Source organism: Thunnus thynnus, chromosome 21, assembly GCF_963924715.1.
Source record: "Thunnus thynnus chromosome 21, fThuThy2.1, whole genome shotgun sequence".
In the NCBI taxonomy this organism is placed as follows: Eukaryota; Metazoa; Chordata; class Actinopteri; order Scombriformes; family Scombridae; genus Thunnus; species Thunnus thynnus.
The window spans coordinates 6,691,475-6,710,633 of NC_089537.1; the positions used below are offsets into that span (position 1 = coordinate 6,691,475).

The window sequence follows — 19,159 nt, forward strand, 5'->3', positions numbered from 1 at the left end:
ATCAACCCACTTGTCCTGCATCATTTCTCAGTTGCTTAAAAAAAAAAAAAAAAATCTTGCAAAAATGAATTATTTCTTAGCAGTGTGGACAAAACTAATTCTAGCCCCAAAGCCTCACTTTAATTAAGATGATTATTCCAGCCAATTAAAAGATTTTACAACCGCTCAAAGACACACAATAACTCAAAATGCTAAAAAAAAGAAGAAAAAAAAAACAGCTGTACAAATCTTTCACACATCCAACATTTCAGCCATGCTGCCTCCAGTGCTGCACCGTGCTCGGGCGACACTGTTTCCAAATCACAACTTCACCCCCCGAATAACTCTTTATTACCTTTCCTCCCTTGGAGCATCTGCGGTACGCGTTCGTGGCTCCTGCGGTTTGGTTCATGGTGGAAACTTCTGTAAAAAGACATAAAGTGATAAAGCTTTTTTTTTTCTTTCTGACGGGCTCAAAGTTGGAGTCAAATAGGTTGCACAGGCGAGCTGCTGATGAGTGTTTGCTTTACCTGGTGCGCCGGATCGTCCTCGCTGTCGCTCCTCGTTATCGGCTTTTGGGAAAGAGCTTGTTTGGTATTCAGAGATGCATTTAATTGACTAAATGTTTCCCTAGATGTAGTCCAGAGGTTTTAACGAGATCTCCTGTTTGTTGTTCCAGAAAGTGCTGCTGATTGTCACTAAGTCAAATGTAAATCCGCTGAGAACTTTTTTTTTCCTCCCATCAAATCAACTGGTAAAACTGGTTGATTAAAATCCACTTACTGTATTTAAGGACATGAATCCCTTTGTATACAAGCAGTTCCACGTTGATTTTGAACATAACCTGCGCAGACTGACGGAGCCGTATGTTTGTGTGTGTGTGTGTGTGTGTGTGTGAGTGAGTGTGAGAGAGAGCGCAGCAATTGCGCAAGCGCATCCCCCTTCTGACAGCTTGACTACATGGGGTTTGTAGAAAGAGTCTGTCAACATTGCTCGCCCACTCCAGTGCAGAAACAGCAGTAGGGACTGCAAGGTACACCATAATCATGCTTCATGAGGAAAAACATAATACTAGACTGTGCAGATGTGTTTATTGAAAACAACAAAAGCTTGTCGTCATGTTTCCACTGATACTGTATGTTTCTGTAAAGTGTCTCAACTGTCATTTTCATTTTAAAAGCTTTTTTTCTTATCAAATAAATGTGTCCCACTCCTCTCAAAGTAGACAAAACGCCAACTCAGAGTCGCATCTATCAACTGACTCCGACAATTAGAAGTGACAAATTATTTGTGACAATTACAATCATTATCTCAACACGAGGAAGTGAGTTTGTTTAGCTTCAATTATAGCATAATAAATGAGTGTTCCAGGGGCATGCTTCCACTGAGGTGTGACAATTAGATGGACAGGGTGGTGATGAGCTGTGGCAAAGTTGTTGTCACTCACTTTGTAAAGGGTTTTGCGGCGTTGAGAGGATTCAACAATTAGAGATAGCTGATTACTTTGTTTACGCGTTCAAATGACAAAAATATGTTTTAGACAAAAGTTGTTCCATCAAAGCGGTTTAAAAGTCATTGGACATGAATCTCTCAAAAAGATATTCTATTATTTGGTGTTTTTGATAATGCATTGTTTAACAATTCAGTCTCTCAGAATCTCTCATAGGTGTCCATTTGTGTTGGGATCTGGTGACTGTGAAGGCCGTAGCACATGATCATATTCATCAAACCAGTCAGTGACTCCCAACACCTCCCCTGCGCTGTATGAAAGCATCATTGGTTATGTTTGTTCTTCAATTCATGACATATCTATCGATACAAAGAAAATATCCAACACATTAACAAATGATCATAAGTCTAACACTGTAATTCAACATAGAATATCATAGAAAATGAATGATGTAGACAATCCTCCAAACAAACAATAGCAACATATATTAATGCTCTAGATTTTAGACCATCCTCACTAGAAAAAAATGACAGCACTGGTTGTTTCATTAGGCTTGATGTTGTAGCACCACTGCAAAATGTCTTATGTATGCAGTAAAGGTAGATGGATGGGTGTATTTCCCTAAGCTTCACTGAATAATTAGAGCTGTCAGAATGTGAAAAAAAACTACTGCTGGACTGGTGTGTTCTCCTCCTGTCAATGGGGTTACCAGATCATCAAAATGTTCATATGGGAGTTTTCAAAATTCACTAAACAGTCTAATCTGTTGTTTAGGTATAAGGGTCTGTTGTTAGATTTAATAAAAGTGGGTTTAGTCATGCCTTTTAAAGAAAGGACTTTTAACACCAGCAGCCTATTATACAGTAATTGGTGTATTTAAAGGAGCAAACACCACACGAACTGCATCACCCCTACAATTTGCATCAAAACTGCATTGCTGCCTTTCATTATTCTGTGTGAAGTGTGAATTGATTAACTGTACCACCTTCAGTGTAATCTGTAAAGGTAGCTGGATGTGAAGTGTGGGGTTTTTTGTTTTTTTTTCACCTATGCCAATATGCGTCATCTCTCAGTTATATCCTGTGAGCTGGAAATGTGTCTTAATTTGTGTATCTCATATTTAATTAATTACAATTATGATCAATTATTTATTAATGTTTGTTTTAGGACATACTATATAACATACTATAGCATGAACCAGTGTCATATACAACTGCATTTATAAGATCCAAATGTGCTTTTTTACAAAATACAACTCAATAATACATACAATACAAAATTACAATAAAAATACAAACTTTAAAAGCTGCACAAAAATACATAAAAATACAAACTTTAAAAGCTGCTCTTTTAACTGTTAAAATGGTATTTTTCTAAAATGATCCGAGTCATACTATACTTTTTGAAAATACATTTGATTGTACCAATCAGAACATTTTGAATATAAATATCAAAACACAGTAAGATCATAATAACCATTATTATAAAATGCAGGTGAGTTTTTATCAAAAACATGCATGTTGTTTGTGTTATTGTAATATATACAATATATGCAGTATAAATATACATATATATAAAGTAGATAGATAGATAGAAAGATAGAAAGATAGATAGATAGATAGATAGATAGATAGATAGATAGATAGCTTTCACTCTCTTGCTCAAGGACACGTTAATAGAATACCTGACTGTTGATAGTCAGACCTTGACCTTGACTGTGTCAGGGATCTCAGACCTCTATCGTCCTGGTTACAGAACATCTCTCTCCCCTTTAAATCACCCTGTTGACATAATCTATCTCGGGACCATCAGTCAGCCTGGAAGTCCAGTTGTCAGTATGTGAACAGTGCTGACCCACACTGACAGGTAAGGACTCAGGTTCACCTCTACACTTGAGCCTTATAGATGGTCTCAGAGGGAGGTCTTAGTTTTACATTAATTAATTTCACCACCAGTTTTTTTCCCCACAGGGGCTCAGACAGAGAGATACAAACTAAATGTTAAAGGTGCAATAAATGATAAATGACATTGAGCCTCACTGGATGTCAGCAAACAACTATCTGCTACGTAAGGATATAGTGGAGTAATGGCGACCTGAGCAGTGAAGTCACGCTCCTTCTGTGTGTGTTGTTGTCCGAGCTTCTCTGTTTGTTTGTTTTGGTAGCCGCATGCCCACGCGTGCATGTTAGTGCATGTGAGCGTGCATGTTAGTGCATGAGTCCCTCTGTGTCCTTCACATCTGTTTCTAAGATGGAAGCTGCGTCACAAAGTTTCTCAAATTACAGCTGAACAGTACACTAAAAGAAAACAGGAAATGCACTATTTGATCAGTACTTCCTAGTCTGACAGTTTGATCTGAATTTCATCCTAACTTTATTAAGTAAATGACACGTTTGTTTTGGTCTGAGATGCTGGTGCTATAGTGCGACATCTAGTGGCTGAACGTCATGTCTTGCAACTTTAAATATTAAGTAAATTATTTCTAAATCAAAACATTTGTGTCAAAGCTCAACTTGAGGTCACATTGAAGAGCTGCACTTTTGTTGTGTTGTGTTTATGCTTCATTCGGCACAACTACTGACTCACAATAGTTTGCCTGCTTGGTATTCCTATTCATGGTAGTGAATGGGAACCTCCATTACAGCCTTATTGATTGCATAGCTTATAATGTTTGTGTGCAGATTTTAGTGTGAAATCAGCAGGTGCCGTGTGAAGCCACTGGATTTAATTAAACTCCAGTCTGTTCACAGAAACTTGTGTGCATTCGACTGTATTCCTACCTCACAGCATATGAAGGGATTTTAAATGAACCCCATAGAATAGACTGTGCTCAAATGAAAAAAATGATGAATGCAACAACAGGCCAACTAAATGTAAAGAGTCAACAAAGCAGCAGTGTGCTCAAACATTCAACTCCCTGGCTCTTAGAGAAGTGTTTGGTATGTGGAAGCAAACTTTAGGCACTCAAGTAGGAGAAGGAACAATGCTGAGTGGTAAAATGCTTTTTCATAAGTTAAACTTATTGATCAGCTTGGAGACTATATATATAGATGGACGTATTGAGGTGTGACGTCACCCATTGGTTTGCATTGGAGCCGGTTTGAAGCCCAGAGTTGTAGCATTTTTTTCCATTTGGAGCCAGGACCTTCCTAATAAGGAGTGCAGGGTGTTGCCTTTCACGCTCTGGTAACACGCCCCGCTACCTTGGACTGAAGCGAACGCCAGCTTACTGGGATCCCCAAGTGGTGCGCACTTAGGCAGATGTTAGCTACTTTAGCTAAATTGTGCTAACAGGGCATGTATCATTATCAAGAAATATTCAACTTACTGAAATGTTGTGACAATTGTCCGACTCAGTGTGAGTCCAGGAGCTGGGAAGAACAGCAGGTGAGGCAACTGTCAATCACAGCTGTCAATCAACACTCACACGGCAGACATCAAAGCTACTATAAGTCTTCAAATTTTATTAACAGAGCAATAATTTCCAAAATGACCACTAGCACACTTATTAGAGAGCCTATATTTAGAGATTGAGACCAAAATGACTCATTGAAATTAGTATTTCTAGAGAGAAATTGAATGTTTTTGAATGGGAATCTATTGGCGCCAGAGATGTTTTGGAGCCAGTATCTAGCGGCCATCAGTGGCATCGCACATTAAAGTACTTCCACATCAAGCCGTGGTAGTTGCTGCTGGGTTTGGATCTGTGAAGGTGTTCATTAGAGTCGGTGTTTAAGGTGTTTTCAGACTGAACCTGAATTGAATGTTAGAGGGGGCACAACTTTTCTCTTGGCTGCATAAACTAATGAAAGTGCATTTGTGCAAGTTGACAGTGTTTTAACTAACAACAATTTGACAAGAGTCCCAAATCTGTGGGACTCTACTTTAAGAATGACCAGAGGCAAAAAGAAAAATGAGAAAAACTGGAAGAAAATAACAGAAATAAATTATATTCCTGGTAAGTTTTACTGTCTGTCTGAGGCTCTGTTGTCACACAGATGTATACACAGTTACTGCTTATCATTAGCTTGCTAGGGCCAACATCTCAACCTTATTGCCAAACAGAACTTTGACATTGGCAGAATCAGCAAAACCCCTCACTGCCCACATGAAAAAAAACACTTCTTCCTACGATATATTTGCATGGCATATGTGGTATGGTAAAGGGTTGGGAAAAGATCATGCAAATACAAATAAACATCCATCTACCATCTTGACTTCCCACACTTTCCTCTTAGCTACATAAAGGGAGCACTACTTCCTGATTTGGCACCGAATGGGTGGCATTAGACTTAAATTGCACATTGCAGAATCCTCCGATATGGGTGTAATCCCTTTATTTGATGTTGTTGGCAAATAAAGACAGACTGCAAAAACACTGCAGCATTCAAATTTGCACAGATTAAGAAATGTGAAAATTAACTTCCCTTTCAGTCTCAGCTAGTGTGCTTCCATCCAACTTCCAGCCAGAAAGATTAAAAGCCCCTTTTTCCTCTGTAGGTGTATCAAACATACGTTCATTGTTTTGCTTCATTTACTTGCAAAGGTTTTTTAGGGCTGAGAAACAATCGTTCATATTCAAAAAACTTATGAAAACTTATCACAAAATATCCTTTAGGCACTGGAGAAGCTACAGCAGTTTTCACATCTTTAACAGCCTGGCAGCAGTTGAATCGACTCAAAATCTAAATCACAAGCCTGAGCAGTGATGGGGGAAAACAAGACTGTCTTTAGGAATAAACAACACATTTGACATCAATCGAGAGCTGCCTCTTCAGTATCTTTAATTCATTGGGATGCTGTATTCACCCTGATGCATGTGTATCTGAAAAAAGCAATCCATATCCCAAAACCCATCAAAAAAGATATTGAGTGGTAAATATTAACTCTCATTAAAGTTTTAAATGTCAAGAGGTAAAATTCTGTGTGTGGCTTTAATGAAATGGGTGGGTGGCTTTCATACAGGAATCCTTTTTTTTCTCCAAAGCCTCTGCATCAACATGGCAGAGATTATCTTGATTTGTTAAACTTTTGGTATGCAGGTCCTCAGAGATTTATGTCTACGCTCCTCATTCCTACTGTATATTGTGAATGTTAATGCCGGGGTGCTACTTTCTGTGTTGCTGTAACCAGATAATGGACTTGTGCATAATAATGTTCAGTGGGGATAATCTCATTTTGGAGGCTGCTCTTTTTTTTTTTTTTTCCCTGATAGCATCCTTGTTATTAAAGATGCTTTTCTTCTGCTCCTCCAAACTCTGTGCAATAAAAGCTTTGCGGATTCTTCAGAGACGAAGATCAAACGAGTTTAATTTGAACTGATGTAGATGCCATAAACCGGCATTTCAGACTACAATACTGATATTTTCAGATTATGTAGGGTTTTTTTGTTTTGTTTAAATATTATTTCTGGGTTCAATTTGTGCAAATGGTTTGTCTATTTTTTTTCCCACTTTTAAGTTATTTTCATTCCAATATTTTCAGGTTGTACTAACAAGTGAAAAGAAAATCAGAAATCCATGTTAGACTTTGTTATCGCCATGATGCTGGACAGGTTAAATTAAGACCAAAATATCCAAGTTAATGTACTTGCTATTTCTGGTTTTATTTTATTTTAAGTTGTGTTTGTGAAATCTCCTTCAACTTAACACTCATTCTTTAAATTTAAAACACTTGCATTACTTATTATTATTCAGTTTACATGTTAGACAATAAACCGACAGGTATCCTATGTGCTAGTGCTCAATTTTTCAGCCGGGAGAAATTAGAGAATGACTGCACATGTAGTGGGAACTCCACAGCGGGTGCCTACACACACACACACACATACAAGAGCACAGGAAATAATTAAATATATCTAAAATAGAAATGTGTTTGTTGTGCAATGTTTTAGCCCAATTTTAACTTTTTGGCTAAGTTATGTGTCAATATCTCCCAAAACAACAGTATGACTGCACTGCATGTCCTTGCATTGTTTGGATGGATTACATCCATTTAGCTTAAATATGAGCAGAAGAACGGGGCTACCTGTTTCTGAGACTGCGGCATTGATTGTTGCAAAATGCAATAATTGATTTTTGTAAATACTTCTAATGAATGGTAATCATTTGAGGTTACAAACTTTAACTTCAAAGCTGAAACCCGTAATTACCTGTTAAAAAGTCATACATTAATGTGATATACTGTACATTGTAGAGTGTTATTAGATGTTTAAACTGACTGTCAGAGTCATTGTTCTAGAAAGCAGCTTCCTACTTTTAAGTTAGCATAAAATTGCTTTAGTAGAGCAAATTAAGGTTATTCCGTGCCACTTCAGTGTGTAATTCCTTCACTTAAGCAAATAATAAATAATTTAAAATATTGAGGATATTAATCCTGTTTACAAATAACAAGGTGATTTTCTGAAGGTTATTCAGCACAGTTCAGTTTTAAATCAATAATCAGAATAATTTCATGCAAAGTAAATCAATTTTTTTTGCTTCTTGCTGTGAATGATGGACGCAACAGAACAGTGATTAAGCCGGTGCCCAGTTCATGAAAGAATTTGCATTTACCAGGTTTTGAGAGGGTCGTTTCTTAAAAAAAAAAAAGTAAGTAATGATTTTTTGACACAGTAGCTTGTTTTGAATTCATGAAATGTATCTGAGTACAAGTGATGGACAGTGTGCAGGATTCTTTTTTTTTTTTTTTTTAATTTGTTGAAATTCATTAAATTAGCTCCCATGAATATGAAAAGCCACCATCACTGATCAGGCAAAGAGCAACAGCCAGAGACAGTGTGACATCAACAAAAAAAAACACAAATTACCCCTTTAAAATAAGTTAAAAACAAGTAGATAATGTAAAGCATTCATCCAATGAAAATAGGTCAACTGTATTAATGAAAGATGAAGTGAAACTCACTAGAAAAAGTATTAAATTTTGAGTGTATGACTTTGAAATGAATGCAGAGGAGGAAAATGTCGTCCCATAGATTTAGGGATTAGAGCAGCTGCTGGGCGACTCCCAGTACACATCTGCTTCCTGCCTTCCTGCCCGCTAACACTCCTCTGGCTGCTCGGCAACGCATCAGATGCCAATTAATTCTGAACCAGTTTATGGACAGCAGATTTATATTCCACTTGGTGGTGGTTTCATGAATGGGTGTTTCTATGACATCGTCTTTATATCATGATATCATATCGTCTTTGCTTGGCTTTGTGTTTTTTTTGTTTTTTTCTTGTGAAATACTGAATAGTTTGAGCCTTCCTGACCTCTAAATTAATTCAAAAGCAAAAACACTTTGGTTGAACCACCACTGCTGCTCATAGACATATGATATTTAACATGTGATGAGATTGAAAGGGACACAAGCCAAAAAAGGTTGGGAACCACTGTGATAAAGCACTTATTGAACCTGAATCAGTGACTGGGATGGCTTGTCAGTTACAAAACAAGGACTTGAAGATGGCATATAATTAAGTTATCATGATTTGTTTTCATCTACACCATGACTGGAGATAATAGTGGGGTGGAAAATTCACATGCTGGATCCCTGCCAAACTTGAAGAAATTTTGCAACTTCCCAGTGAGAGAGGAGCTTCAAAATTGCATTTTAATATGACGACGTTCTTGAAAATTCAGTAACAGTAGACAAACAAAATTTTAGGAAGTACCTCACTAAGTTATGTGGGTAGCGAATTGGTAGATTTTGTATAATCCGCCATTTTGTGAGAGTAGATATTGTATTTTACATGCTGTTTACATTGTTTAAAAAAGAAAAGCACTAATTAAAAACATTAAGCAGAGAATACGGTTTGCAACAATAGAGGAAATTCAATCTCCTCCCTGCTCCCTGGTCTATGTCATTGTAGAGTATAACAGTTTTATAATAGATGACTCCTGAGAATTGCAATAATGTCTAAGCAAGAAACCCTCCATCTTTGCTGGATATATTTCCATAGTTGCAGGAAATGTAATCTATGTCACTATCAAATTGTCATAAATGAGAATTGGAAGCCGTGTCTGTGGAAGATTGGCAGAAAAGTGAGTGATTTGGAGCCCAAGGTCCCTCTACCATAATATATGGAAATGAGCTATTTGATCTTATTTTGATCTTGGCCCCGGTATGCTGGAAGGGGACAATCCCATTCTCTCAGGTGGAAAAGCTATTTGACTGCTATTTACAATGAGGGGATATTTGTTTGCAGCTAAACCGAGTCCAAAACAATTCAGTTTGTGGGTCATTACTTGTCATTATGGGTGCAATGAAAATACTGGCTAATGGTTATTTGGAGGGAACAAATATAGCAGCAACATGTGCATCTAATTCACTTTAATTTAACTACTGTTTATTCTATAGTCTTCCCTAATGAGATTGTCATGTTTGTAATGGTATACTATGCATGTGCATATACTATACACTGCATAAATGGGATGATAAATGAATAAACTGGATGTAAATATGATGCTGAACAGAGACTAGATTAAAGTTGGATCTGAATGTGTAAAATATCTTTTTTCTAAGAGTCAAATTACACATTTAATGGTCCAGATGGGATTAAAACCCACAATCTCTCTTTTTTTTAAGCTTGCTTCTTTATCATCTGTGCTATCAGTGATTTCTGAGCTATATCAGCTCTCACCCAGAGCAAATACATATGGAGTTAGGATGAAAACATGCACATCAGAATCATGATAACAAACATGTCTGATTTTCTACATTATCACTTCACAATAATTGTATTATTTTAGTCTGCATGCTGCCGTTTTTAGATCTGAGTCTAACATTGTTCTCTGGCAGGGAAGGAAATAATTCAGTGGCCCTGTAGTTCAGACAAACAGCAGATACTACCTGAGCTGTCTTTTATTTCCAAGTGCAGAGACAATCACATCTGTGTTCTTCTATCATTAATCCAAGACACGTCAGTGTAACAGGATTGAAAACGACCTGTTGTAGCATTATTAGATGCATGCCACTGATAACAGGAGGCATGTTTTCAAAAGCGCATAAGAATAAACCTGTGCATGTGTGAAGATGTTGTTAACAGGAATGCTAACAACTCTATCACATCTCAGACTGCAGTCTCGTCATTATCATACGGTACTCACATCCAGGTGCAGATTCGCCAATTTCACCCAATATGCTGAGAGTCATAATTTGCTTTTCCACTCCATGACACACTGTTATCAGCACCATCAATCTGCGGCGTTCCTGCAGAAGGCTAGTTATTACTTCAGATCAGTCAGCCTTTTCAATTCCATTGATGGAACATCTCGTGAATTGTCAACACACATTATTGGTGATAACTACCTTCACACATGAGTGGTTGACAGAGCGAAATGACATCAGGATGGATGGGCTGCAATCTTTATCTGTCTCTGGATTTGCATATTATATTGTATACTATGCTTGGTGTGGGTATTTAAAGGCCCCGAAAACATATATTTTCAATCATGTTCTTACTGTAAACTGTGGGGTCCCAGCAGGTGTGTGCCTGAATGAAAATATGTTGTTTGGCAAAGCACAAATAATGGGGTTTTTTTTTGTTTTTTTTCAAATATTTATATTATACAAATATTTTTAAAATTATTTGTTTTCCGGAAGTAAGAAAAAAAAGTCAAATACCAGCGTGCAAGTCGATTACATCGCTATCTCAGTCTCTCTCCTCTTCTTTGTGGAAAAGAGAAGGGGAACAACAGGTTATGGAGAGTCTCTTGAGAGCACTTCGCTTGTGTCAGTAGCTCAGCTTTATCTCTGGGGAACACAACCAACTCCGAGAGTGATGTCCAAATTAGGAAATGTGCGTCATGTAGCGGGTGGATGTGACTCCCCTCATTGAGACCTGCTGATTTACGGAACAGCGGAGCAGAGGAGAGAGACTGAGATAGTGATGTAACCGACCTGTGCGCTGGTATTTGAAATGGGCTTTTTTAATATTACTACAATATTACGACAGTTATTTAGTTTGGTGAATCCTTTCTTTTACTTCCACCTTTCCTTTGCTCATTTGTTTACTTCATACTTATTTTTTTCACTTACATGGTAAAGATAAAAAGATGAAAAAAAATGTTGGTGAGTTAACAACTGTTCACAACAAAACTAGCAACTGCAGCACATGTTTTGGACAATAGAGGTTTTACAATTTCATCCAGAAAACTTTTGCAAGGAAGCTCCATTTAAGCTTCATGGCCTGATGTGACACCAAAGCTGCCACTGTGTGCCAAATCTTATTGCAGGTACGTTTTTATTGTGGAACCTGTCAGTCAGCAATTGCTAAAAAGGGAAGCTAATGATGGTAATTGCGTACCGTAATTTATACTTGTAAATAAAGGCTTCTATCAACTTTGACCATGAGTAGTAGCAGCATTATGTAATTTGACTGAAATTATACTACTAGTTTCTAGGGTACAGATGATTTTGGCATTTAGCATTAGCTGGTGGCCAGACTTGTGCTTGTCAGTGTGTGAGTTTTCACTGTAATTGGAGGTGAGATATATTTGGTAGGATGTAACAGATATAAAGAGACTTAAAAAGGTACTCGAGTGATGTCTAGTATGTCTAAAGTTGGAGGACTTCCCAGAGACAGATCAAAATAGAGGCCTGCAATGTCCTGACTTTTAGTCCCTTATATGGGTCAAGGTACAAAAACACTGGATCCTGTATATTTTCCATAATGCAACTGGGTGGTGTCTTTTTGTCAGACCCTCCCTGCCTCTTAAACATGCATGTCTTTTGACCACCATGCTCCCCGTTTGTAACAGAGGCTTTCTGTTAAAAAAAAGAGCTTAGATAGCTCCTTCCAAAGCCACAGAAGACTTTATGCAACTAATAGTACTCACCAACATCTATATGTCAAGAAAATTGATTGATTTGAAAAGTTCCCCTCCTTTTGCTTCTGTTAACAGGCAGAAATGGCATCTCTTGCTGCTTTTCTATTCCCTTAAATACATTTAGCACTAATGTGCAGACAATACAATAAGGGTAAGACAGATTCTTGATATCTGAGATCCAAAAGCATGAGATAAGAGAGTGGTGACTGAGCAAAGAGAAATCCTGGAAAGATATGATTGAGGATAATCGAGCTTTCACATCAGTCCTCAATGACATCCAACAATGGAGAGCTATTGAAAATGCCCAGAATTAGTTCTACTCAAAGGGAAGATATGCTGCACTGCAGTTTAAGATTAAATCAAGATTAAGAGATTAAGCTTTAAAATACAGTGTATTGATTGACTTGAGAGAGGAAATGAAATAACAGCCCTGGACAAGGAGATACAGTGATTTCTAATTCAATGGAAGAGGTGCTAAAGATTTCACATTGCAGCCTATTAGCTCACAGTTTAGGTTTTAAATGGAAACTTCAATGGCAGAATATTGTTAGTAAGCCTTTTTCTGTGCTAGGGAGTCTAGAAATCCCCTTCTGGATCTAGCAAATAATGAAGACTTTTATAAATAGTATCAGGCAGCAATAAACATACTGTTTAATATTTTATACTTTCACAGTTACACCTACGATAAAACAATCACTCAACATGAGATAGCAGTGTTTCCAAAAGCATTAAATTGATGTTATTTATTTTTTATGCTGCCGGAAGATGTGTTAAATCTGTGTTAAGATCTTCAGACATGCACAGATTTCACTGAGAAGCTAATCCAATTTTGTTTGCATAATTTGCATAAAAATGATTCAAAAGTTTCTTTTTGAGGTCACATTTATTTTCTCGATTCTGTGTGACAGAGACAGGGAATGTGTGACACAACACGGGAACAATGAAAGCCTCAGTTTGCGCAGATAAAGCTCCAGCTAGGAATCAGGTCACTTGGTTTATCAGTACGAGTAGTATGGGGAAAACTAAGTTTATTCAAGGCAGTCTTTACATCAACAATAGCATGTGTTTGCCATCGATAGATTAGAGCAGCGTGATGTATTTTATAAGTATGTGGTGTGAATATTTGTCCTTAGCACTTTCAGGTCTCAGGACAACAACTGTTTGATGATAGATTTTTATTTATATCGAAGTTAGGGTGCAAAAAAGACCTTCATATATGCTGCCAAAGCACAAGATTTGTTGACAATCTGAGATTTCAATAAAACTTTGGAATTCAGATCATCTGCTCTGTAGGGGGAACCTGCAGGTGCAAATATGGCACTTCTATCACGTGTTCATGAGTTATTCACAAGAATATGTCAAGAAATAGAGAAATACAGATGTCAACATGATGACTTGATACCCCAGCAGAGGCGGCAGCAGCTCTGATGATACGTCTTTCTGCAGTTTGCATTGCACTTGTGTTGCACTCTAAGACACTGTTACCAGCTGAGCTGTCAGGCTTCCTCTGTCTCTGCTTCATCAGTGACTTTGCCAGCTGGCAAACCGAAAGAAAAGGGGGAGAAAAAAAAAAAAACATATGAGAATTGCAGAGTGCCATGATACAGATCATTAACAGCTTTGCAAAGTCAATGCACTGTTGAGTCAGTTATTGTACCATATGGTAACAATTTTACTGTTGAAAATGGGAAACACTGCTCTTTCAGACAAATTATTTAACAGCAAAAAAAACAGCCTAACTTACAATATATCTCAGTTTTGTTCCAACCTCTCAATCTATCATCATCTTCATCATCGTTATCAGCAGTATTATGTTTATCATTACTGTCTCTGATAGCAGATTTTTTTATACATGAGACATCCTCATTGTTTTGTGCACTGAGCTGCATTCTGCATTCTGGATTTTTTAAACTTTGCCCTTTTCGATCCATTTTGCTTTAAATCCAACCTGAGGCACATGTGAATTTGACTATTAAAGGGGACATAACATGCACATTTCCAGGTCTATATTTACATCCTGGGGCTCTACTGGAATATCTTTGCGTCATTTACAATTCAAAAAATTCCTTATTTATAATATACTCGCTCTTTATGCCTGAAATGGGCAGTTTTAGCTCCTGTCTCTTTAAGACCCCCCCCTCCTGATGAGCCCACTCGGTTCTGATTGGTTAGCTTCCACAAGCTGCCTCTTAGCAGACTTCCATCGGTTCAGGAGGCTATGTAAACAAACAGTAGAAGTAGAGTTTCACTTCTTTTTCTCATTCTTTACTTAAAATGGAAACTCCTCAAATACATCCGTACATGTTAGAGCCTGAATCTGATCTGAAATATGCGAGTGGACAATGCGAACAGCCTATGGAACAACCTTAGTAACAAAGATAATGGAAGCAGGGTTGTTTGTGGGTGTACGAGAACAATCTGATGTCATCACAAGGAGGAAGTAGAGGTGCAAACAAAGTGTTGAGAGCACGCTGAAGCCTGGGCTTTTGAATTTCAGGGAGCATTTTTACATACATTCACCTCAAGTTTCAGACCTTTGGCCATGTTTAACATAGATATCCAATATCATAACAGCATAAAAATAAAATGTTTCTGTTCTGATTTGTGCTTTTTATAAAAAATACCAATGTATTGAGGTCCTGAGGGACCCTAGACAAAAGCACCCAATTCCACCTATGCAGTTTTAATAGATGGAGCTGTTTATTGAGTTCATATTTGCCATGGGTCCTAATTTAATGTCAGTCACTATAAGGGGGGTAGGGAGACTGGTTTGTAGTTACATGTGTCCACTGTTTGTCTTCATATGTAGCTCAGTGTCCAGCAGGTCTTCAGATCATCTCTTTGGAGCAAAAAACATTCAAAAGAACACCTCCTAATTTGCTGTCACTGACAGCTGTCAGTGTGGAGGAAGCATCTGTTTTGTTGAGGGGTAACTGGATTGTGTGTGTGTGTGTGGGAATTGTGTGCTTTGGAGGTACGTGCATGTGTTACATGTGTTGTGGGTGGGAATTCTTTTCACAGGGAGAGAGAGCTTTTGGCTTTCAGGTTTTCTCTTTAACACCTCTTTCTCGTGAGAAACAAAGGTATCAAACAGCATACGATTATAGCACAAAAAATAAAGAGAGTGTGAGAGAGATAAACAATGCACCCTGCATTTCTGGTTTCTCTTTTCCCCAAGAGGAGTTGATCATATTTAGACAAATTCACATTTCCTTCACAGCTACAATTGAGTTTAACACCAGAAAATGTTTCAGGCATGGAAAGCATCAAGGTGAAATATCAGATTAGTTTGTTAGAAACATAGTACATTAGATTCTTTCTATAATGGATGTTTACCAAACTCATCATGAAAAATATGTTTAACACAATTTTATTAGGTAAAATAACTATTGGGTTAACTTATTAGGTAATTAGTTTATTTATATTTATAACTTAGTATACAATATAGACTCAAATCACAGTTTTGAGTGTAAGTATTTAGGTATTATTATTGATCAAAACTTGCCATTCACATCACATATTGAAAACCTTGTCTCCAAGCTGAAACTTAAATTAAATTTCTTGTTTAGGAATGAATCCTGTTTCTCCCTCCAGACAAGGAAACACTTGATTTTGGTGACTTTTTTACCTTTATTAGACTACAGTGATCTGGTCTTTATGAATGCATCTGACCAGTGCCTAAAGAAGCTGGATACTTTACACCACTGTGCTTTATGTTTTATTACTAGATGTGTCAAACTCTTTGCATTGGTTTGCTTTTATATATAAATCTCTCCTGGGGTTGGTTCCTCCTTATCTGTGTACATACATGTGTAAAAAGAAAAATCAATATGGCCTGCACTCTCACGATATTCTTCAGATGTTGGTCCCCACGGTTAGAACCTAATTAGGCGAAAAAACGTTTAAATGTGCCTCCCCTTCTTTCTGGAATAATGAACAGACGGACCTGAAGTTGTCAGAGCTGATTACTATGGGGGAATTTAAGTCAACTGTAAAGGATGGAGAAAATAGTACTGTCAGTCAGTGTGATTGCTCTTAAAGGTTTCGCTGAAATAGTCTCCGGAAATTGTACCTTTTTAGGCATCATAACTGGATTTTGTCCATAATCTTGTATTGCATGTCTGATTATGTTGTTTGTATTTATTGTTGTAATAGTGTTTATGCTGCTCTCTTGGCCAAGTCACTCTTAAAAAATAGGTTGAAATGAGACTTTTACCTGGTTAAATAAAGGATATAAGAATATAACTGGTACAATATGAATACCGTCTAACCTTAGACTCTTGCAGTGCATAAGGAGAAACTCCCCAAAACCCCTGAAGTTCTTCTACCAGTAGTGTAATGTAGTGCAACCCTTGACTGAAAATCCTCCAGTGTCTAGCAATGGAAGTGTTTGTTTCTACAACCACAAGTCAAGAATAATCACCCTAAGATCAGAAAAAGGTAGTCTACATTTTAAAAAAAACAATGTTATGTATGTTTAAAGAAATGCTTATAAAAATTAAGCTTAAATGTGTTGCTGCAACTTTGCTCATAAACCTCAGTACATTAAAAATATGTGACCTTACAGTCCAAAAATCAGCTTTCAATGTAAGTGACAACAGATGTACTGACACTGAAATGAGGAGCATATGATGCCTTTTTCCTGCCGTTTGCATTAGCAGAGATGTGACAGAGAGGCTTTTGATGGCTGATAGAAAGACAGTGTGAAAGGAGATAAAAGTGTGTCTGACTTATCCCACATTGCCTGAAGGATAAAAATCATTCCAGCATCTTGGAAAGTGTGCTTTTAGTGACTTTATTGTGGTAAAAATGTAAACAAGGCGTACATTTTTAGCCCCATTCTACACATTTATAGATTGCCAGTGTGTTCCTTATTAAACTGTCAGAGTTGGAAAAAGCAAATTGCACTTTTGTGAGTTTTTTTTTTAACAAGTAGACCCTTGCAAGACTTAATGGCTCCCATTTCTGAAATTGAAACATTATGTTATCAGTGCCTGAAAAGAGTTTTTCAAGATAAAGACAGAAGGGCTCTTCCTCTAAACTCCTTGCAGCCTCTCTCTCCCCATCCCTTCAGCTGTGATATCTCCTATCATGGCGTTTAAATGGCTCAGCAGTTCTCATGTATGATACTGATGAGAAATCACGTCACAATGTCATCTGTACTGTAACAGTGATGGATTGCACTCAGAAAGCTCTCTACCAGACGAGGGGTTAAATTAAACAGCCTTGCCAGCAAGATGAATAGCCACTGGCTGCTGCAGAGTTGTTACCAGGGTGACCACTTTATTGGCAAATCATAATGATGAACCTGAATATGCATCTCTGTGCACACATGCTAATGTGAAAGCAGTGCGGGAATGAAACCCTGGGGAAACATTCATAAATCTTGCAGAAAAACAGGAAAAGAAACGTCAAAGACTGGCAATCAGACACATTTCTCTGTGTAATTCTGAACGGATGTTTTCAAAAAGATTTCCTGTTGAAGAACTAGAGTCGATTTTCATCTAGTCTGTTTTAATGCAAGAGATACAACAGATTTCAAGTAGGGGAGAATGTTGTTTTTTTTCCAGCACTTGTCTGTCTGTGCAGTGAAGTGAAATTATGCCAAGTGATACCATCAATTCCAGAAATTATTCTCTCAGCAGAATATCTCTGAGTGTGCGGAAGTTGTTTTATTGCTTTTCCATCCACCCACATGGGAACTTCTCATGACCCACTTGGCAATTCATCTCATTTCAGTCTCTGCAGTAAAATAATCAGTATTAGGCCATAAAGCATTATCTAGTAACAGTTACAGTAATGCAATTACTTTTTGCGGTAACAAGTAGTATAAGGGATTACAATGTGAAAGTCAGTAATTACAGTTACTAATCCCTGTAACAGTGAAGAAACACTGGAGGCGAGGAACATCGCCTCTGCTCCTTCTCGCTCATTGCTATGGATGTGTCGACATTGGCTGACAAGGGTGCAGAGATATTTATGTCACAATGTCAACAAGGAAGGGCCACTGCATATGTGTAAACTATGTTTTTAGCCATTTCTGAGCAGGCATTGTATAAATAAACAACTCACCGCTTTCTACGACAATCTACATGTGCATTTATTTTGTCCTTGTCCTTGTAATCTGGTAGGGAACGGTTGTATAAAAGTGGAATTTCCGAAACAGTTATTTTCAGTTCCACAAACATATTCCCATAGCTTCCTGGTCAACCACCAAGCGACTTTGTCGATTTTAGTACCGGGATGATCTGGGAAGATGTTCCTGGTGGACATAATCACTGTTATATGACCCTTCCCTTCCAGACCTCAGGGACAAAGACAAACAAAATGACAAAGCTACAACAGAGCAACAGCAAAGATCTTCTCCTGGTGGAGTCAAACACGACTGATTCCAAACACACAGTACTGTGCAAAAGTTTTAGGCACTAAAAGTAAAGTGAGAATGCTTACAAAAATATTGCTATAAATTGTTTTAATATATCAATTAACTTCTCACAAAGTTGAGTAAACAGCAGAAACCTAAATGAAATCAATATTTGCTGTGAGCAGCTTTGCCTTTAAAACAGCTTACGGCTTAAAACTTAACTTGCAGGTAGGTTGTTGTCACCATCCTGGAGAAAGATGTTCCTTCTTCTGTGGATTTATTATTTAGGCCGTCTCAGGTGCTTCTTCATGTCTTCCCAGATTGACTCCATGATGTTGAGATCAGGGCTCTGTGGGGGCCAAACCATACCATCTGTTGCAGGACTCATCATTCTTCTTCATGCTGAAAATAGTTCTTTATGACTCTAGCTGTATGCTTGGGGTCATTGTCATGTCATGAATAAATTTGGGACCGATCAGACACCTCCCTGATGGTATTGCATAACGGATAAGAATCTAAACATCTAGGGTGCCTAAAACTTTTGCACAGTACTG

The 19,159-nt window shown here is 37.6% G+C and overlaps 1 protein-coding gene across 2 annotated transcripts in view; it reads right to left on the minus strand.

Annotated features, from left to right (window-relative positions):
* Positions 1 to 895, minus strand: part of dpp6a (dipeptidyl-peptidase 6a) — a 198,087-nt gene extending 197,192 nt beyond the window's left edge. Inside the window, exons 1-3 of one of the 2 annotated variants that reach the window (XM_067578403.1) lie at positions 763 to 895; positions 510 to 551; positions 335 to 402 (exon numbers count right to left, since the gene is read on the minus strand). In XM_067578403.1, coding sequence (XP_067434504.1) covers positions 335 to 402; positions 510 to 551; positions 763 to 820 — 168 coding nt within the window. In that variant the 5' untranslated portion in view covers positions 821 to 895. Of the gene's footprint in view, positions 1 to 334; positions 403 to 509; positions 678 to 762 lie in introns of both variants that reach the window. The other variant, XM_067578404.1, reaches the window with a different exon arrangement.
* Between the last annotated feature and the right edge of the window lie 18,264 nt (positions 896 to 19,159).